Source organism: Labrus mixtus, chromosome 5 (assembly GCF_963584025.1).
Source record: "Labrus mixtus chromosome 5, fLabMix1.1, whole genome shotgun sequence".
In the NCBI taxonomy this organism is placed as follows: Eukaryota; Metazoa; Chordata; class Actinopteri; order Labriformes; family Labridae; genus Labrus; species Labrus mixtus.
The window spans coordinates 10,913,802-10,935,352 of NC_083616.1; the positions used below are offsets into that span (position 1 = coordinate 10,913,802).

The 21,551-nt window shown below is 41.0% G+C and overlaps 1 protein-coding gene across 6 annotated transcripts; it reads left to right on the forward strand.

Annotated features, from left to right (window-relative positions):
* The first annotated feature begins 786 nt into the window (after nt 1–786).
* On the forward strand, nt 787–21,400 carry LOC132974023 (rabphilin-3A-like). Of its 6 annotated transcripts, none has more exons than XM_061037776.1 (18): nt 787–1,076; nt 11,574–11,653; nt 11,769–11,780; nt 11,924–12,049; nt 12,176–12,305; nt 12,450–12,533; nt 12,620–12,788; nt 15,206–15,391; nt 15,496–15,678; nt 17,601–17,680; nt 17,820–17,894; nt 18,325–18,434; nt 18,582–18,708; nt 18,799–18,855; nt 18,974–19,128; nt 19,226–19,307; nt 19,870–19,966; nt 20,070–21,400. In XM_061037776.1, exons 2-18 carry the CDS (start codon nt 11,580–11,582, stop codon nt 20,198–20,200), a joined length of 1,878 nt encoding a protein of 625 aa, XP_060893759.1. In that variant the 5' UTR covers nt 787–1,076; nt 11,574–11,579; the 3' UTR covers nt 20,201–21,400. The 6 variants fall into 6 exon arrangements, with proteins under 6 accessions (XP_060893759.1, XP_060893760.1, XP_060893761.1 ...); XM_061037777.1 differs by having other exon boundaries at nt 11,579–11,653; XM_061037778.1 differs by lacking the exon at nt 11,769–11,780.
* Nucleotides 21,401–21,551: the final 151 nt, after the last annotated feature.

Genomic DNA, 21,551 nt, shown 5'->3' on the forward strand with positions numbered 1-21,551 from the left:
CTCTTGCCTTCTCTGCACTGTTTTCCTGTGTGTAGGTGTGGCAAACATACTGTAGCTAATAAACTGTGCTTTAGTTCGTAATGCTTAATTATATCTCGAGTAGTAGAGTAAGTTTATTATGATATTTCATTAAATCGATTACTCTTATGTAGGGGTAACACATACATCTATCCTGTTGTAGAGCAAATGGGTTACTTTCATCTTAGCCTTTTGGAGCCTTTGGTGCATTAATTACCTCATCCCTTAGATGGCGCAGTGTCTCCACAGTAATAATGAAAAAAGAGGTCGTCTCTTGTAATTCAGACACTGATAACAGAATTTCACTAGGCTATCTTTGGCGATATCATTACTCCTTCAAAAACAGATTAACCAAACTAATGTGACTGGAACGAAAGAGCCAACGAAATGTTTTTTTTTTTTTTAAATATATATATATAGGCCTATCCAGTTATTCTTGTTGTCAGTCTAATATAAGCATAGCCTACTACTGGTGGTTCATAACTATGGACTAACATTATTCCAGAATTAAGAGCTTATAGTAAAAATAGATTGCATTCAAACATTAATGCAGCCCCTAGAATAAAAAACATGCTTTATCTTGTTTGTGTAGGCAACGTAAAAGTAGTTCAATATTATCAGACGGATGCATAATGCAAAAAAAAGTGACAGTGATTTCTCAATAAGGCTGCATTGACGTGGAGCCAAATTTAGCCTCTACACGCTGTTACAGAGACGATCGGATCAGGTGATGCCTATCCACTTAAGCATCAGTGTTATCACTTCAGATCCAGGGGTTTCCTTCCCAGGGTACCAAGGGCTTTCCATGCTCACGCAGAAGAGGAGACAAGTTCCCACGCATTGTGGAGGTCCGCTGTGCATCTTGCAACACAGACTAGGCTACTCCGCAGGGCAAAAAAAATAAAATTCAAATAAAAGCTCTGGTGCCAGGCGCCATGCCCAATGACTGACTCTGTGGTCGTATCCAAGTGCTGCACAGAAATTTAGTCCGCATCATTCCCTGACAGCTCCCCGAGAGAGAGAGAGAGAGAGGGAGACAAGCAGTGCTGGATTCTCAGGTAGGAAGCTTTATTATTTCCCTCGAAGGATTTTCAAACATTACATCATTTACAAATAATCATGACTAGGTTACTGCGTTTTTCCAGTGACTTATTACATTTGTATTTCTCTCTTACAAGTTGAATGAATGCAGCATTTCATTCACAAGAGAGATAGGGAGGGAGTGGAAATTATCTGTTATGAGTAAACACATTTAATTGCCTGTGTTTATTGATTTGATTGCACACATTGTCATTGACTTTATGAGCCTGAGTCATTTACACTATAAATGTGTGAATTCCATGCAGTGCAACGCACTATGCATGGAGCTGCTGCTAATTTACCTATATCAGGTGAAAAAAAAAGTGTATGATCCCCTTGTTAAAGGAAAAATTATCTCACTGAAAACACTGCTTTGCTGCAGAATATGTCATGCAGAGGCGTCAGTGGAGATTCTTATTTTCAATTGTTGCATTGATTTTACTACAGCACGCTTTGGAGTTGTGATTATGTCCTTAGTTTATTCAAGAATGGACGATAAATGTTACCCTGGGTGTAACTCCATAGGCTTTTCTAGGTCCCTCTTTTGATTAATTTAAATAAATAACTAGCTGGCTGGGTTCCTGTTTCCTTGTTGCAGATCTGATATGAGAAAACAGACCTGGTAAGTCATGTGGGAGCCTGTGGTTGCAGTCCCTGGGCGTTGCTGCAGGATTTTTAGGAGCGCATGCTGGGGTTTGATGTGCCTGCAGACTAGGAGGAAAAAACATAAGTGATGCTTGAAATGCTGATGTGGGCAGGGCAGCTCTCAACTCCAGCTGTTCCACAGTACAGGTGCTACAATCGTCTACTTGTTGTGATATTACCTCATCCTGCAGCCATAGGTTGTTACACTTTGTGGGTCAGAGCGAAATGTGTCGTAAACAGACCTTTCGGTTAATTTATTCTCGTTTTAATATGGAAGGAGAACAGAAAGAAGAAGCTGCCTCTCGGTTCCACCATCTCCAACTCCTCCTACAGACCTGAAGCATGGGGGATTAAATGGGGGAGGGGAAGAAAAGACTGAATGAACAGTCAGAGAGATATCTGCAGCTGCCTCCTCTCACATGAGCAACCACAGTAGTGATTGGACGACACCCTTCTGCTGGTACCTCTCTCTCTGGGTTTCTGTGTCTCTGCCAGCCCTCTTTTTTCTGTCCAGAGAAAGAGCTGATTTAGACAAGAGACAAAAGAGGCAAATTGATTCTTAGGCCACATCTCATGAAACAAGAGAAAATGAAAATGGCAAAACACTAGGCAACACAGGTGTTAAGGGAAAAGGTTAAAAAACGATGGAGAGATGAAGTAAGTGCTCTGCACACTAACTGCATTATTTAAAGGTGAGGAATACACGCCTACTGTACCGATAATCCCAAGTCTTCTTCTTTTTTCCCCATTTCATCCATGCTGTCTTTTCAACCATGAAGAACCATCTTGTCATCTTGAATGCATCATCTCTTACAAATTTCAAACGTGTTTATTGATGTAAGATATAATCCACTATTACATTCACACTGCAACAATGGCATGTTCTGCACAGGCTTTGAAATTTGACACAGGTATCGTGGACTACAAAAAAATAGACGTTTGTACACATAGCTTTTAATCATTGTGATTCTTCTGATCTTGCTGTTTCCATGGCCACTGTTGGTAAAGGTGCATGACTCTATGTTTCTCTGAGCTCTTCACAAACCATAAATGGAGCCCAAAACCCAAATGGCATGTTTTACTCTAAATATGTGCTTGTTTCTGTGTCCTGCCTTGGTGATTTAAACAATATATATATATATTATTCCGTCTTTTGTGGCTGATTATCCGAAGGGAGTGGCTTTGTCTTGAAATTCTGGAAGTGACTCATTTCACAGCCTCTCTGAAACTGGTAATTGGATTTGACTAAATACTATGGCATATTGGAAAAGACAAACATAATGAATGTTCTCCACAAGAGAGAAAGGAGTTAGAAATCCCAAACTGAATTTTCACTTTTGTCCTCTTCCGTTTATAATCTCAAACATGTATCTGACTGATTATTATCATCTCTGTTCATGTGCTGTAGCTGCCGCTCAGAGTGATGTCACACAAACAAACTTAGCATTTGAAGTCACATCACTGAGCATCCCAACAGGGTTGGTTTGTCTCAGAAGTTTGGTCACAGTTTATTTTTAGTGTCGCACTGTTTTAGACTAGAGTAGGCTCTCTTATTCCAAAAGAGATTTGTTAAAAACCCCCAGGAGTGTTGTACCTGCTCATTTGCTGGTGGGACAAGTGGGGGCGTCAGATATCCAGCTGCTGAACCGTGCCAGATCTCCGAAACAGAGCAGAACACACACAGAATCACAGCCATTCCACTGAGGGATTGATATGAGAGCTGACTGGTTCTTTATATGTTCAGAGCCAGGTAGTTTTTTATCTGTACTGACCACCAGCTGCAGGTCACTTCTCATTTGTAGAGAACAGATGCTTAGTGTCTTTACGACGGACCTTTACTGCGCTGATTTAATGCCCCTGTCTGGTTGTACTTGTTTCACTGAGATAAGATGGGAGGAAATTGAAGGAGCATGACTGGCCCATGCATCTAGCCAGTTCTCGAAGTCCTACCTACCTCTTACCTCACAGGCATACAGCGATGATTCACCATCAGCCAGGCAAATTTGAGAATTACTGCAGGCTTTTTCTGGCGTGCAGTTAATTGAGTGCTTGATGTCTGATAACTGTTTGCTTCCTTAGTTCTGAAAAAAAGAAGAAGCCTCTGAGTTACATCAAAATGTCTCTGCTACATTTAAGGATTGATCACTACAGTAGATGGGAAAAGCAGGATGTGGACCGCTCATTCAGTCGTGTACCGTGTTAATTTAAGAATGACACACACATAGCCCAGCCAGTTTTGGTCAGTTGGTCCAAAAGTGGTAGCAGGATAACAGCGTGGTAGCTTGTTGGTCACTGGATGGTCTTTCCTGTTTGTTCTCCAGCCATGCGGGACCTGGAGCCGTTCCTGTTCAGAGCATGTATTTGTGTGAATTCCAAACGGTGCAACACTCTCAGATTGGAGAGGTGAAGAGTCCTCACAGATGGTTCCACAGATGGTTCTCGTCAACGTCATTGTCTGACTGAATACAAGGATAATTTGTTGATGCCTCAGACCTAAACAACAACAAACATCCTTACTGTTTCCCTAAATAGAGTCTGGTCATTTCTCAATCTCTCTGACCCTCTCTGGTCTACACAGATCCTCTGTTCTGTACATAAAGATCCAAGTACGTAAAGCAAGCACTAATGCCTTAAAGAGGAGTGAAACGCAATGGGGGGCGGGAGTTGTAAATAATTAAAAAAAATGCTGAGTGATGTTTTCCTCCTGCAGTGGAGGGTTTTCTTGGTGCAGTGCTTTACTATCTTATAGGCCCAGGCCTTGCTGTGGCATCTCAGGAGGGTGGATGGAGTTTTGCCATTGCAACTCAGAATGGGTGGCTACCTCTCATTTTTTTGGTGCTTCCTACCCAGTCTCCCCACACTCCCTGCACGCCTGGTGTGTGAGGCTGTGAGCATTAGACATCAGCAGCTGAACACTATGAATGGTTATACAGTAGAAAAACTGATTACCCTCTTGTCTTTTCAAGGACCATTATTTAAGATCAGGGGTGACATGTTAGAAGAAATAGATTGTATATCTCTACTACGAATACTATACGTAATACTCTCATAAGTCATCATCAATCTTTGTTCCCCCCCCCCCACCCTTTTTGGCCACTAAATCATGTTGTGCCTTACTTTTTAAATCTAGTTGCATTAGTAGGTGTATAAATTGGATGTTTGAACTAGCTTGCCGTAAGAGAAGCAGCAAAGTTACCATTAGTCATTGCTCTACTTGGTTGTTTTCTTGGAACAGCGAGCCTCCAGCAATATTTTTTGGGACATTGTTCGAGACATTTTGGACAGCGTCCACAACTAGTAGCCATATCTATTGGATTTTTAAACTAGCTAGCCATCTAGCTAAGTAGCCTGCCACTATGTCACTTACTATTGCTCTAGTCGGTTATAGCCTCCAGTTACATTTTGGGCAGCACAATATTAGGTTAAACTAGTAGCCATATGATTTTGATATCTGAACTTGCAAGACTCTAGAGACATTTTGGGGACATTATAAGAGACATTTTGGTCAGCGCCCACATGTTGAACTAGTAGCCATATGAATTGGAATGTTTAAACTAGCCAGCCAGCTAGTCAAGCAACCTACTGCCGTTTCATTGCTCTTTTGATAGTGACCGCCAGAGAATTATTGGTAAGCACCCATTGAAAATTGAAATTGAAAAGTGTCAGACCTTCTTTACATTTGTGAATTGTTCAGTTAAATTGGTCAAACACTGGACTCTCACTCAGGAGACCAACTTGTTTGTCAAATGTGAAACCAAAAGTTATCATTGACTTATTATTTAAACTATGTTTTCTTAACTTAAGCCAAATAGTCGGGCTGTACCTGACTCAAAAATGTTGTCAGTCAAATCCGATTTGGCCATTAAATTCAACGTTTCTTCTCGTGTTTTCCATTTTTTCAATTCAGTATTCAACCCTCATGTTTATCCTTTAGCGGTAAACCAGGCATTTCTGGCTGACTACTTTCTTAGTGTTTCAAATCAGGTCACAATCATTTAAGTTTTTAAAGTGGCGGTAAAGGAAGACAACAAAACAAAGCCCTGCTGAAGAGCTTCAGAAGGAAACAGACTTACCATGAAAATTGCTTTATTAAGTGATTTTTACCATGTAAGTCAGTGGGTCTTCTCAGAGTTTCGGCTTTGTTTAAAACCTTGTGGACAATTAACACTGAACTGCCCTTGATTTCATTTTGTTGTAAAGATAAGTATGGTTGTTGCTCTTGCATTGCTAAAATGACACAGCTAAGTAAAGAGTGGAGATGGACTGTCAAAATGAGAGTGTAGCCTACTTGCTGGATTATTCTAATCATTGCCATTTTGGTGGAAGCCGACAAAGTAGTTTTAGTACCTGAACCTAACCAAAGCAGGAATGTTTCACAAGGTAAACCACAAACTTGGACACGTTTAGGCCCCAAAATGACTTGAATAGGTCTAAGTAAGATAATTGTTTGGGTTAAATTAAAATAATAATGTTGACTTTAACATGAGACACAAACAACAGTCTCATGGATGAAAGAGCTTGTTTTCAGAAAGCCTTGGAGACAAATATCCAGGTGATAGGTCAATCTCTGTACTAGCAGAATCCCCTTGGGATACTTGCTTAGAAGAGGAAGGCTAGGGGAGTGGTTTGTCATTTGTTTGCCACTGCCTCCTCAACATTAGATGCCACTTGATCGAACAAACTAATCCCTTAAGCGGGCTGTTCTCCAATCCACCATTGTACTAATGATTTTATCACAGCTGTTTGGTGGTACCAGTTATAAAATTGGAAATTTTATTGTGTATAAAAAGAGCCATCAATTAACAACACATAGGTTTCATGACAGAAAATAAAGATCTCACAGGTTATACAATGCTGTACTTTTTTTTATAAGGTAGCTTTCATGTTCGCCATATAAAGTGAGTCAAGGTATTGTTAGCCAGTACATGCTTTATATTGTTTTTGTGAAGGGCAATGTAACTCATAACCCAACAATAACAATAATTATTTACTAGGATGTTACTTTTAATGTAATCGTTTCCATAAGTAGTTGTATGTTTTTTATCATTGTGGCCCTCTGTTTTGGAATCCAATATTTCTACACTGTAGTGCGATTGTCAATGATAATCGTGACTACCAGTGACCTTAACAGTGTGTTTATAATATATAACCTATAGAGCCCTTTCTCTGTCCATTCTGTTTATATTAATCATATACATTTGAACTGACTAAATCTGTATCTATAGAGAGTGAGAAAGACATTTTAAAGTTGTCCTTGCTCATGAATGATGTTCCAGATCACCACAGGTCTAGAGTTGAAACTGTAGACAAGCCAAGACTCTCCTGTCTGAGGAGCTCAGACTGTGTTCTGTTTCATAAAACATAAAACAATCTGGGTTACCGCCAGAGCAGATGGTAGGGAAAGAATAGTTAAAAAAAAAAAAAGTTGTTTTCCTTATCATTTTCAACCCAGCTTTTTTAAGATGTTTTTTGCTCCTTCAACAGTTTTTTTTTATTGTATCCTAGTTTTTAATGTTTTTTTATATTTAAATTCATTTTCATTGTGGAACTTGTTAAAAGAGAAGATACAGTATGACATCAATTTAAACCAGTCATCCATGCTGCACAATAACTATTACTTTTGGATAGATGAACCCTTTTAGTGTGTTGGTGCAAACGCATTGTTTATGGTTTTGCAACATAATGAATTATGAATGGAGTCACACAAGGCAGTGTGAGCCTTGCAATGGCTATGTTTAAAAAATGTTATAGCTTTAGTTCTCCCAGCACAGGGTGAAAAATGAGTGAGTTGCAAGGTAATTGGGGCTTTTTAATAGGAAAAAGGCACAGTGTGTTATAGCTGATGAAACATTAATGGTTACAGCAACCTGGAAAACATGCCTATGGGTTCACCAGGATTATGGAATCATTTGTATGATGGATATGCAGTGCTGGCATGGATGTCAATTTGTCATCTACTTAGCATCAGCACCTTGGAAAGTGGTTTTGGAGCAAAGTGCTGATCTGAGCCTGCAGGGACCCTGCAGTGGCCAATCGCAAGGCTTGTTGGTGAATGATTCTGTGGTATGCTTCAGCAGAGCTTTAAGGGGACCTCCATTACATGTAAGTAGCCTATGTTTTAACCGTAGGCAACAAAATATAAATGGAGGCCTGATTAAAGATAAATTAAAGTGAAACCAATTGTGGGACTTTGCATTGATCTCCAACGCTCATTAACCCATTTCAAGATTGTCCTTCTTTGAAGATGGCGAGGGAATTGTTGTCCTGGAATTAAGTTTCTTTATATTCAATATAGGTTAACAAATGGGACACAAAGCAGGCTATAAGAAGAAATCAAATTGACTTTACTTGAACACATTACATATACCCATTGTTTAATGTTGATCTTAATAGAAGCGTGATGCCTCTGTCCCCACCCCCCTTAAGCTCTCACTCAGTGCTGTATCCATAACGATCTATGTTGGGTCAATCCATCAATGCCCCATTGCCTTGTTGTCACTCTCCACGCTTTATTCAGTTCCTGTTTCCTCAGGCAAGAAGCTCTCTCTTGGAAAAAAGAAACATCAGGCTGTTGGCTGTAACAAGGTGCTTTGATTCCAGTCTACTCCTTCTCCATCAACGGTTCTGCAGTAATGACTCATACACCTGCTATTCAAAGTCACACAACAGTATAAATCTGTGAAAGTGCCATATAATAAGACTTAGAAAGCTAGTTCCTTATGCTGAGAATTCACTTCAAGTATCCAAGGAGAATGCATCACTGTGTTTCTAAAAATGGATGAAAGTGTGTAGGGTGCGCCCTAGGAGTTGTATTTGTATACATCCCTTGAGATGTACAGATGCAGATTTGTATTGACTTGAGGAGGAGATAGAGGTTTCTAAACTGGTCCATATGAAACTCTATACAGGAGAGATCCTGCTGGGTGCACGACTTCTTCGGAAGACTGCCTTAACTCGATGCTTTCCTGTCGTCATATCACACACGATCTTTTACTACTCGTGTCTGCTGTATTTGTAGGTAGTGTTTTGTGGTTGTTTGCATCCCTGGGCATCACTTTGCCGATCGCCACGTCTTAGAGCATCGTCACCAGAGTTCTGTGACATTTCAGAAAATATCTGCTGCTCCCTGGAGAAAGATCCACCACCTGTCTGAGTCATTTTACATGGGAGGAAAAACGTTCACAGGATGACTGTTGCACCAAGTCAGAGTCACAGATGACGCAGATTAGTTGCATTTATAACCTCTACAAAACCGAGGATGACAGTCTGAGGACCATGATGATGTCATAACTGCAGAATAACAAGGCTCAATATGACATTTCGGTTAAGACTGTCCATTATAATTGGCCTCAGATAATTTTTGAAAACCGTTTGAGATGTAAACCCCCGTTTGACAGCGCAGTAGATGAAACCAAGCTGTGCTTTTCTGTGTCGGAAGCATCAAAGCCTGCGCTGGCAGCTCTTTATGGGAGAAGTGTGTGTATAGGATCCTTCAGACAATCTCCTGAATGCTAATTGGATTGTCACCTCAGCAGAGAGTCCACTTCTGTGATGCGGTAACATCCATCCCCCCCGACACCAGAGCGCTCTGACTTGTCTGAGTCTGTGATTACCCAGCCCAAGTCTGAATGCCTCCTCCCATCCATCTCCCCCCCCCCCCCCCCCCCCCCCCCCCCCCTCTCCACCTCTTACCAGGATGCAATCATGTTAGACAAAAGTGGGATAATTCATTTTTGGCAAGTGAAGCCTGAGTGTATGGGATATATATCGCACATTCAGAGTGATGTCTGAAGCGTCAGAAGGCTACTGAAAAGTGAAAAAAGACAAATACTCCCAGAGGTGCCACTGTTGGCTGGATGCAGCAGCAGCATCAGAGGGAGAAGCCCACACCAAGAGTGTCTATTGTTAGCACAGTGAATTTGTTGTTATTCTGCGAGTCCTGCAGCCAGAGCAGCAACAGATTAAACGTTCAAAAGGCATGTAGACTGACATTACGCAGCAGAATAAGAGCAGCTGGATAAAGAATTCACAGTCACACCCTCTCTTTTGCTGCCTCTTTCAGTTTCTCCAAGGTTTTATTGTGCTGGGAGAGACTGGTGACAAGTGAAACTCATTGATTTTACATTTAGTCTTATGATTATGCGTTCCATGCCTCTCTCTAACACAATACCTGCACTCTCATCATCCTGCACCATCACACTTCTTGACATTTCAGGCCCAGGAGAGGCTTTTCTTCCCTCTTGTTGCTATCTTTCGGGATCCTGCTGGTCTTCTCAAACTGCTGCTACTTCCCCTCAGGACATACACTGCGGCCTGTGGCAGCTGCAACTTCACCAATGTACTGTGTTGCAAGGACCTGAAGCTGCTCTAAGGCAGTCAGACAGGGGCACCCGCGCTCACTGAGCAGGTTTGCCCATGGGCACACGCCTCAGTGATTTCTGTCGACATCCTTTTATCAGCTTTACCATGTCACTATCAGATAAAATCACATTGCTGGTGTATTACATTGATACTGTGGACAACACACAGTTTTCCTCTGTCATCATTTGCACTGGGCTCAGTCCCAGCCTGTTTTTTACACCCTGCTAACAAACGATTTCAAAAGCTTGCCTCATGTCATCACATGCTGACGGCACAGCCATCCATAAAATTACAAGCAATGTCCCATTGACAACAACTTCCTCCAGATCTTTCTCATCAGCCCTCACTATGACACCCGACCACACTTCAACTCCCACCATCCCTGAAGAAAGATTAAAATTGTCTGAGGACTGAGCAAACACTTAACTACACCATGAACAATCCAAAAACATGGAGAAAAAGACTCTTAGTCATCCTTGTCAGCATAAACTCACCTCCTCCTCCTCCTCCTCCTCCTCCTCCTCCTCCTCCTCCTCCTCCTTTCTCTGTTGGCAGCATAATGGAGCCACTCCTGCTATATGGAACCATCTGTTTCTTTGAAATGTGTAGACACCAACTGGAAGAAAATCCTTACTGCTGCTGAAATAATTGGCTTTGCCTCCCTCAATTTGGAGAGCACATTAGATTTTAAACACTGCACCACCCACCTCAACGTGATTTCACTCTAGTCACTTTTGTGCAGGAGGGCATTGTTTTTGTGTTATGTTATTTGAGTTTTCCATGTGTCCATTTATTGCTTGAATGTCTGGGGAACAAATTCTACAAAACGGGCTTGGCAAGAGGAGATAGCTCTGATTGGCTGCTTGGCACCAGATGTGCTTACTCTGCCATGGGTAGATAACATTTTTTCGGCTCTCTGACTTAATATGTAAATCACTGGAAAATAAGAACAGGAAGAGGAAAACAGTGGTTGTTGCTTTCCCTGCAACAATGGATTTTTGGTCATTTTATGGTTGTTTGTGGTTTGATGGTAAGAAAAGTAAGGTCATTGCAAGCTACCCTTATGCTAACTTGAAGTGTACACTTACTGTTAGTTGGTCAGCACTGTTTTGGCTCATGTATTTGTACAAAATGTCCTTTTGATGATGCACCAGAATGGGATCAAAAATTGGTTTTAGATGAATAGTTAATAAAAAAGTTTGACTGTCCTGATTAGAAGAGAAAAAGTAAAGTGTGGAGAGGCAGTCTTAAACTGAAAGTCCGAGGCACTCTGATAGCATATAAAAATCCTTTATTTAACAGGGATTGTCAACACGTTTCGACTCTACTGCGTCTTCGTCAGGACACATTGGTTTTAGATGATTTGGTAAGTGCATGCTAAATCAATTTCTTTCTCTCTTTCTTTCTTTCTTTCTTTCTTTCTTCCTTTCTTTCTTTCTTTCTTTCTTTCTTTCTGCAAACTGTGACAGCACAGCATGACTGACACAGTGATGAGCAGCAGTTCAGATCGCTGGGGGTCCAACGACAGGCAGAGAAACATGCATGCCAGGTAAGCATGACTGTAAAAATACTTTTGTAATGTTAACCTTCTCTAAAAGTCTACCAACACCATACTTTGTCTCTCTTGTTTTAACTGCATCCCTCTAATGTGTGATCTGACACAGTGATAAAGAACAGTAAGTCGACTGACTCATTCACTGATTCAGTTTTTTCTATTCAGACAAACGTGATGTGATTGAATTTGAAGCACATTTGTGGTTGGATATAATTAATTTATCCATAAATCAATGTAACTTTAACATGTGTTTTTGGCTGACAGGGGTACCTGGACCGTGCAACAGGGTCCTGGTTCTGGTCCAGACCTGACAGATGAAGAAAAGGAGATCATAAACAGTGTGATCGCTCGAGCTGAAAAAATGGAGGCCATGGAGCAGGAAAGAATTGGGTAAGAGACTGTAAAACCTCTAGACATGTGTTTAAAAAATGTTATCACCTTATGACATACATACAATTTAACCTGAATAAATCAAAAGTGACAATTTAAGTAAGATTTTGCCCTGTACTGCTGCAGGCGCTTAATAAACCGTCTAGACGACATGAAGAAGACTGTAGCAGGGGACGGACTGTCCCGCTGTTTGCTGTGTGGGGAGCAGTTTGGCTCACCCGGTGTCAGCTCAGTGGTGTGTGAGGACTGCAAAAAGGTAACTAATGATGACTCGGCCAAATGTTGCAGGGCAAAAATAAAAACACTGCATGTCCTAAAGTTGAGGGAGCATAATAGGTCATGGTTTATGAGCTGTTTAATTGTAAAACAATGTTAATGGTGAGCACATTTCTCTTCATAGAATATGTGTACCAAGTGTGGTACACAGTGTAGCAGTAAACCACGTGCTGTGTGGCTATGCAAGATCTGCAGAGAACAGCGAGAGGTGGGTGCCCTACACAAGTGAACATGAAATAATCAAATGTGTTACAGGAAATCATGTAACAGGTTTAGCTTTTCTTTTTTTCGTAGGTGTGGAAGAGGTCTGGTGCCTGGTTCTTCAAAGGTTTCCCTAAGCATTTCCTGCCGTCGCCTATGCCATTATCTAAGCAAAAAGAGACACGTACCCAAGAGGCAGCGGAGCCCCAGGGACCACCTGCCTCCAAGACCCGAGAGGCAACAAGCCAACCTCAAGCACCAGGTAGACACAGCCCAGACTCTCTCCTTCATCTTTTGTCTAAGTATTTTCATTCATTACAAATCTTTACACTCTGCATCTTTCAGGTACTGGTCACTGTTTTTGGCTAACTTGTTGGACATTTTCACAAACAGTTGACTTACTTTTATGTGTCTTTTAGTTTTAGAATCTTTTGAATTTATCTTGAGTGTGAGGAAACCATAGCTACCAAAGGGGTTCAACTGTTCGGAAATTATCTTGTATGTTTAACAGGGAAACAGGAACATGGGAGAGAGCACACAAGAGCAATCGTTACCATAAGAAAGAAAATAAAAATATTTGAGACTACAGTTGTGTCAACTGTTTCTTGCTTGGAGCAAAAGTGAGAAGGATAGGGTGGTGTGTGGTCGTTTAAGAAAGCGACTCTCAGATGTTATGTTGGCAAGAATATGATTCCTGGTCATGTCCTTGCTGTTTGAAGAGGGGTCAGGAGGTTTGGGAAATGTGGAGAAAACAACTGTTACGATGAATGTAACATACGGAAAGATCAGGCTGTATGTTCACAATGCAAAGGGAATCACTTAACTGGGGCTGCACAATGTCCAAAACGAGTCAAGGATGGAAAAGTGAATAGGATTAGAACCAAAGGCGTCAAAACATTTATTTAAAACCGGGGAAGTTGTCACTGCACATCAAAAGGAAGGGGAACAAGAAATGTCTGGAAACAAGCAAGAGCAGACAAAAAACCTTTTCCAGCATTCATCTTGGTGGTCATTAACTGTGCTGCAGATATACAGGGTAAATCAGAACGTATTAAATGGTGTTGGACACTGTAAGGAGACTTTTGGACATCATTGATAACAAAGGGGAGGAATTGGACATCATTTTGAGGGAAGGAAAGTAATAGAATGGGACAAGTAATTGAGCGGTATCACTGGGTGTACACTGTAAATACATTTCACTAGCTGGCTCTTGTTATCCAGTAGTTGGCGGTATAATATTGCAACTTCTTGGATTCCAACCGCCATAAAACCAAACAGAGGAGAGGTTAGAAGGTGTGGCTAATCAGGCAACAACAATAAGGACGAGAACCAAAACCACACAGTCAAGAAATCAAGCTAAGAAGTAAAGTGGAGAGTGGAGAAATACAAATTAAATGAACTAAACAAATACCCTGACATGATAAACTTGGCGAACCATTTATGAAATAGCTCCACATAGCAGACGTATTACTTTCCTTAAGCTGCTAGCAGAGGTGCTATCAATATTCCTGTTGTGCTGCTGAACAGAGAACAGGACATTCAATACTTATTTTACTGAATGATAACCCTAAAGTTGTTTTTCTGTCTTTCTAGAATCTAGATGGATATATATAGTATTGGCTACTTCAGTCATTTGTCCATTTAAGACATTTGGGAAGACCCATGTTTGTATTCAATGTGTTCAGCTAGCAAGATACGCCAACTAGCATATTATGCTCAGAATGTGAACATTAGTTAGCCTAGCTTGCTAATATCAGTCCTATTTTTTTTTAATTGTTTTTATAAAGTTTTTTAAACAGCTACTTTGGCCTACATAGGATTCTGTGTTTGTAACATGTTAAATGGTCCAGAAGTTGATATTTTGAAAGACCACTCTGGCAAAACTCAGGATACACAGGGTTACAGAGATTCAATAAATAACATTTGTTTCACCAATCCAGATGCTACATCACGTAAATAACCTGAAACAATATTGATCAATTGGTAACCGAAAAGGTCCTCCCTCCCTTTATACAGTTTTTTCTTTTGGTTTATTACAGTTTTGACCAATTAAACCAGCAAAAACTAATATTAGGGATACTGTATATTGACTCGTATCAGAGAGAAAAAAATGTTTGACTTAAAACTATTCTTTAAGTTCCCACCTTTTTAGTTTAATTAGATCAGCATCTGCACACAGGTCTTTGTATCCCCGCCTCTCCTTGCTTTTTTTCTACACCATCAAACTTTTCATCTGCTTCCCAAATTCAGCTGCACCGCCGACTGTTGCAGAAAAGGGAGGATGAAGAGCTCAATTAAGTTTTCGGAAGGTGCATGCTGTGACACGGGATGAGCCTCCAGGTGGTGCTGGCATAATGGGTCACATTGTATCATTTAACTCTTGGAGCGTGATTACCTGCATGATCAATGTGTTTTTCCCACAATGGAGATGTGTTAGGCTCAAGCAGACTCTAAAGTTACTGCATTTACAGTAGTTGGCTGCCACAGCTTGTTGTAGTGTATGTAGGTCATTGCCTTTGCAACGAAAAAGCTGCAACATCAAAAGTATCCAGAGAGACTAGGGAGTATTTCAGATTCCACTGCAGTAGGAGCCTGAAGTGGTGTGATTATTCCATTCTCCCTTATGTATACTGTGTGTCTGTGTGTTTACTGTATTATTCTTTTCGTGCTTATTTTTAGGACCAGAGCAGCAGGGCCGTGCTGGTTACCCACCTGTGGCCCCTAAACCATCAGTTGGACGCATGGCCACGGGTGGGGCTGGCCCTGAAGAGGCAGGGCAGGGCAGCCCGGTGGTGATGAAGAAGATGGTGCCAGTGCAGAGCTCCAGACCTCAGCCTGCTGCATCATCTAGCATGGCCCAGCAGGGTGAGAGGCAGCAAGGACACCATGTAGTCCCAAGGTTTACATAAATATTGCATCTCCTAGTGCGGTCATTTTGTGCAGTCTTAGCTGATTTAATGTGGTTGTAGGACCAGTGGCAGGAGATGGAGGGTCCTACTCCTCTGGTGCAGTTCCTCAAGAGCAGAGAGCGCCCCCTGCAGTCAGAGATGACAGGAGGCAGGCCGCCGCCTACAGTGCTCCTCCCACACGTCAGCAACCTCCCCAAGCTGAGGAGGAGGAAGAAACAAACGACTATGACTCTGATGAAGCTAGTGAGTACACCATCTGCTCACTCTTCTCATAGAGTAATGTGTAAGGTGTCTAGTTTAATTTCAACTCATGGTCACCTTGACATTATTGATTTCATTCCCCTCATTTCAGATTAAAAGCAACACATTGAGGTCTTTTTTTATTCTACAATTCATTTAGCAGACGTGTTTAGTCAAGCAAAACATATTATTCAGCATACAGTATTGTGTATTAGCTCAAAAGGCACCATCTCTGTTCCTCTTTAAAGTTCTTAGTCATACCGTGTTTATGCTTGATTTCGGCCTTTTAGTCTGCTTGTAATAATTCATATCCATAAAATTCCCAGTTGTCCTCACAAACTGCAAGTATCAATCTGTCAGCTTGTATTGATCTGGGTAGGAAATGACAAATGATAAGAACCATTTGTTATTGGAGCACTATAAGCTATATGAGAGGAAGATGTGAATCAATCAATAGTGATACATAAGCAGTGTAGTTGGGTTCCCCCCCCACCCCACCCCCACCCCAACATCCCGTTTCCTATAATGATGAGAATGCCATACATGTTCTGTGCCTGCAGCATCACACGGCCTTTCTTTTGCTCTCCTGGGACTTGGCTGTTAATTTGTTTTATCGAGGTCCGGGAATATGAAGCTGTGCAAATAATTTGAGATACAACAAGGCTAACAGGATATATATTCCCCTTGTGTTTGACCAATTCCCCATGTGTCGGGAGTGAAAATGGTAAAAATAGCAGTGTTTTTTCATTTGCCTGTTCTCTGCAGAGATTTGATTGTTAGAACTGTTAAGTCCTTTGGCACTTAGCCGGTTAATACTTCTTCAGTATAGTTGATCTAAAAACATGCTAGCAAGCTAAATGGTAAACTCAGTTAAGATAATACCTGCTTAACATGAGCATGTTAGCATAGCCATTGAGAGCATGTTATCATGGTGACTATTAGAGCCTTTAGTTCAAAGCACAGTGAAGCTCTGCAGAAACGTATGTAGAAACTTGACTTCACACAAGAAAGATTTAGGAGACTCAGAAGGCTTGAGTTGAATATGTTTGATAAGACTAGCGAGGAGAAATGACATTAACATGTGGTGCTGTGTCTTGCCAAGCCAGTTCTGTCAGACCGTCCCATAGGCTTCATATTCATCCTAAAGATGATGCTAAAGTCAGGGGCATATTACCCGATACTCTACGTAAAACTTGAATGTGATGTCTAAGACAATTGGGAGCAGACACTAAGTCTACCAAACAGTCCAGATATGAGGGGAGAAGCTAAGGGTTGGCATAGTCACAGCCTTACCCTATCAGCTCTGACAGTCGTCAGTAGCAGGGAATAAGCTCAATAATGTCTGTACATCTAAAGAGATACAGAAATTCCTTCACAGCTGTGAACTCTTCAAGGATTTTAGAAGAGCGTTGTGTCTTTGGAGTCTAAGTTTGTTCTGAATCTGAGCCCGGAGAAGTTAAGTTATGAAAGAGAAATTAACAAAATGACATTTGATCATTTTGTCCCCCAAGAGCTACGCTAGGCAATGAAACGCCTCCAAAGAAAATGTGTGTGGGCAGATTTCTTTCCTTCTTACCCAGAACATCATTTTCTGAATGTCTTCCTCTGAGACTTGAGTTCTTGTTTGATTTATTGTATGTTCTGCTTTGTATTTCTCTCCATTTCTCCTACCTACCTTAGGTACACAAAATATTGTAAATGTTTTATGAGTGAAGGTCTAGACTTATTTGAACTCTTTCTTTTTTTGTCAATCCTTTATGTTCATTCAGATTGCTGGTACTTACATTACACTCTCACTCCTGTTACTTACCGAGTGTTGCTTTATTACAGGAGATTGTCTCCCTGTTCTTGTATTCTTAATTACTTAAGCACAGACTTGCTGTCTCTCTGTAGTCTAATGTAACGATGGTCTGGGTCTCTTTCAGCCACTCTGGGCTCTCTAGAGTTCAGTCTGCACTATGAACAGGAGAGCAACAGCCTCATCTGTAGTATCCTCAAAGCAAAGGTAACACTCCCCTCCTTATTCTCACACACAAAGGGATGATTACCATCAAGTGCTTTATTTTAAAATGCTCCTGAATGGCACTTTAGCTTAATTGCTGTATTCAATGATGTGATGGTCGTGGATCTCTGTTTCTCCTCAGGGACTGAAGCCCATGGACTCAAATGGACTGGCAGATCCTTATGTGAAGCTTCATCTGCTGCCAGGGGCTAGTAAGGTAGAGAACGCACCTTTCCTACATTGAGCTTTTACTTCTTTTGAAAGATTTATTACATTAATATCCTGCTAAGTACAAGAGGAAGGGTGGTGGTTTTATTTAGCCTTGATTTGATCAGAAGCTTTTCTTCAAGCTCAAGCCTGACACCCAGTGGTTTGAATTAACAGAAACAATAACATGCACAGGATGATACCAAGACATAAATCATTAGAAATGACAAATAAGTAAAAAAGTTCAAGTATCATTGCATGTGCAAATTGAGTATAAAGGGTCGTACGGCTGTAGTGAATTGTGCATGATTGGAGGGAAGTAGCAGCATGTAAATATTCCCTGAGAGAAACACCACAAACTACAGAGGTGTGAGATCTTGTGTAGTGGTAACTTGCCTCAAGATATTTCCATTTCCTTGTCCTGATCTACCCTGCATCAGTCTAACAAACTGCGCACAAAAACCCTGAGAAACACCCGCAACCCTGCGTGGAATGAGACGCTCACCTACCACGGCTTGACAGATGAGGACATGCAGCGTAAAACCCTCAGGTGGTGTACCTCAGACAGTCTAATCTAAATCACTCACTTAGCTTCAACTGCCTTGTATTCATGTTTCAAACTTAAGATGCCCTCAGTTAACTCTTTTGAGGGTGTAGACGGGTCTCTATGATTAAGAATCCCTTTTGATTTCTGCAGGCTCTCCGTCTGTGATGAAGATAAGTTTGGGCATAATGAGTTTATTGGGGAAACCCGAGTGGCGCTGAAGAAACTGAAGATGAACCAGAAGAAAAACTTCAACGTGTGTCTCGAGAGAGTTGTCCCTGTGAGTGAAACTCAATTACTTTTAAACGCTGCCTTGTTCTCCTTGTCTGAATCTCTTATTGACCTGCCTTAATCTCGTTCCACCTTGTAGACGAAGAGGACTGCAACAGCCGGGGGAGCCAGAGGCATCGCTCTCTATGAGGATGAGGCAATGCTTTTATTTGCCAGCATGTCCAAACATGACAGATTCCTCCAGTAGTTCACACAAATATTATCATGAAAACCCAGTAAATCCTTCTTTCCCTCTGTACTCTGTTTAACTGTAGACAGGGAAGGAGGGCGGAGAGGTGGAGGAGCGCGGGCGGATTCTGATGTCCCTCATGTACAGTACCCAGACCAACCGTCTCGTCGTGGGTGTTGTGCGCTGCGTTCATCTAGCTGCAATGGACGCTAACGGCTACTCTGACCCATATGTTAAAATGTAGGTAAAACATATAGCGTATCTGAAGTACCTCCAGATTGTAAATTAAGTCTCAAGAAATGACATACACTTAACTATGTGCGTGTGTACATTACAGATGCCTGAAACCTGACATGGGGAAGAAGGGAAAGAGCAAAACACAAATCAAGAAGAGGACTCTGAACCCAGAATATAATGAGGTTTGTAAGAGAGCATGATGTACAAGTAAGCAAGTGAATTAAAAATTAAAAGTATAAAGTCATTTTTTCAATAAGGCTTTAAATTATAAAATGAAATGTTGCTCATTATACAGTGAGTAGTTTCACTAATGCATGTCTCATGAAGATTAAATACTTTAAGGCAAATTTGAAATCACTATGACTTAATGTGATTAATTAACACTTATTAGAGCATTAAATAAGGAATGTTACTTTATAGCTAATTCAAACAACAATTGATGCAATACACTTTGTTAGATTCAGTTTACTCAGGCTAAAACTTCATTTCAGGCCTAACAACACCTGACTGTTTTCACAGAAGAATAAAGCTTTGCTTCAATTTAAACTGGTGCAAACATTCATATAAACTCAACATAAAAAACTGCTACATAAATACACAGTTATTTAACTAAAGATCTAACTAAAAGTGTGAAAAGTGTTGCCAAATAAGCAAATCTTCAAATTATAATGGAATAATTATGTTTATGAAAAAAGTCTGGAAGTGTCTTTTTAAGGATTGATTACTGTCTCAATTCAATTTCAGGAATTCAGTTACGACATCAAACACAGCGATCTGGCCAAGAAGACTTTAGACATCTCCGTGTGGGATTACGATATTGGGAAGTCCAATGACTACATTGGTAAATACCGCTTTAATGCATCATTGCTTTGATGCATCATGAATGAAACTGTCACCTGCTAACTGGCTACCTTTTCACGCCTCCCTCCTTCCCTCCCCGACAGGTGGCTGTCAGCTGGGTATCACTGCCAAAGGAGAGCAGCTGAAGCACTGGTACGAGTGTTTAAAGAACAAGGACAAGAGGATCGAGCGCTGGCACACCTTGTATAACGAGAATCACACTGCTAGTGATTAACCACATACCACAGCATGAGCTAAAACCTTGCCTCCCTACTTGGTTTGCATTCATATCTTATTGCACTTTTCTTCTGTTTTGTCTATACTTTCACTCTCTGACCATCACAGAGGCTTACTTGCATCCTTACCCCCCCCCCCCCCCCCCGGTTGTGTATACTCTTCTTTCCTGTCCTCTTATTAACAGTTTCTCTGCCTGTGCTGATAATTAATCTGCCTCTCAGACAAATCACAGCATCAAAGAACTAGAAATGTCACAAACACACATGTCAATGAAGAGCTACACACAGACCAATCATGCCTCCATGATGTTGTGTAGCGTACTGAACTTGACACGTTCTTTGCTTAAGAAAATAAAGTTGAATAATTGCACTGGCACAGAACAAGAATAGCAATATGTTATGGCATATGAGGTCAAAATCAATGTTTAAAGACATAAAAGCTTTGATTGATGCTTAAGTTTTATTAGACTGTAAGGGTTTTTTATTTTTTCTTCTAATTTGTCACGTGATGACATCATGCTGTAGTGTACTTGAACTGTATTCGCATGCCAAGCCCCAGATGTAAGGAAACATGCAGCTGCACCTTCAAATATTTCACCTGTGCCCACTGTCCTCAGCATTTTGTATATTCCCATGAAGAAATGTTTACATACTGATACATTGCTCAGGTTAGGATAGACATCTGATATACAGATGAGTCATAAGTCAGTGGACCATGAGCTAGATGATTCTTTCATCGGTTGCTGTTAATTTGTGATTTAGAATGATGGCACACTTAGTTGATTAGAAGTTTTTATGTATGCTTAGGTCAAGCTGTGAGATTTGATTTGTAGAAAGTTAACTGTGATCAGAATTGGCAGGAAAAGGGCGTTTCCTCCTGCTACCTCTGCTCTTCTGAAGCTTGTGGTTCACTCTGACACCTCAAAGGATTTCTACAGTTGTGTTTACAAAGAATGCACACGGTCTGAACTCTTAGAGATTCCCCTTTCCAAGGAGAAAGGGTGGTATGGGTTATGTCAAAAGTATGTGCAGCTTTACCTGCATGCACTGTGCTCGTGACTCTGGTGTGCCTGGGGCATGGCCCGCTTTCACCCCAACGCACCATATTGCACAAAGCAGGGCTCTTTCTCCTGTGCCACGCCCCAATCATAAGAGGCTTTAGTGTGTGTTAGTTTATTGATCACAGCAAAAGAAGGAAAGCACACCTTACAGAGTGGAATGAACTCAATTTATACAGCTGATTGCAAGTTATTCCAAGGTCAGTATGAGGAAAAACAAAAAATCCTATGCATGAAATGTCTTGTGGTTCAAGATATATATTCTTTGTAAAAAAATTAATGCTATTGTAAT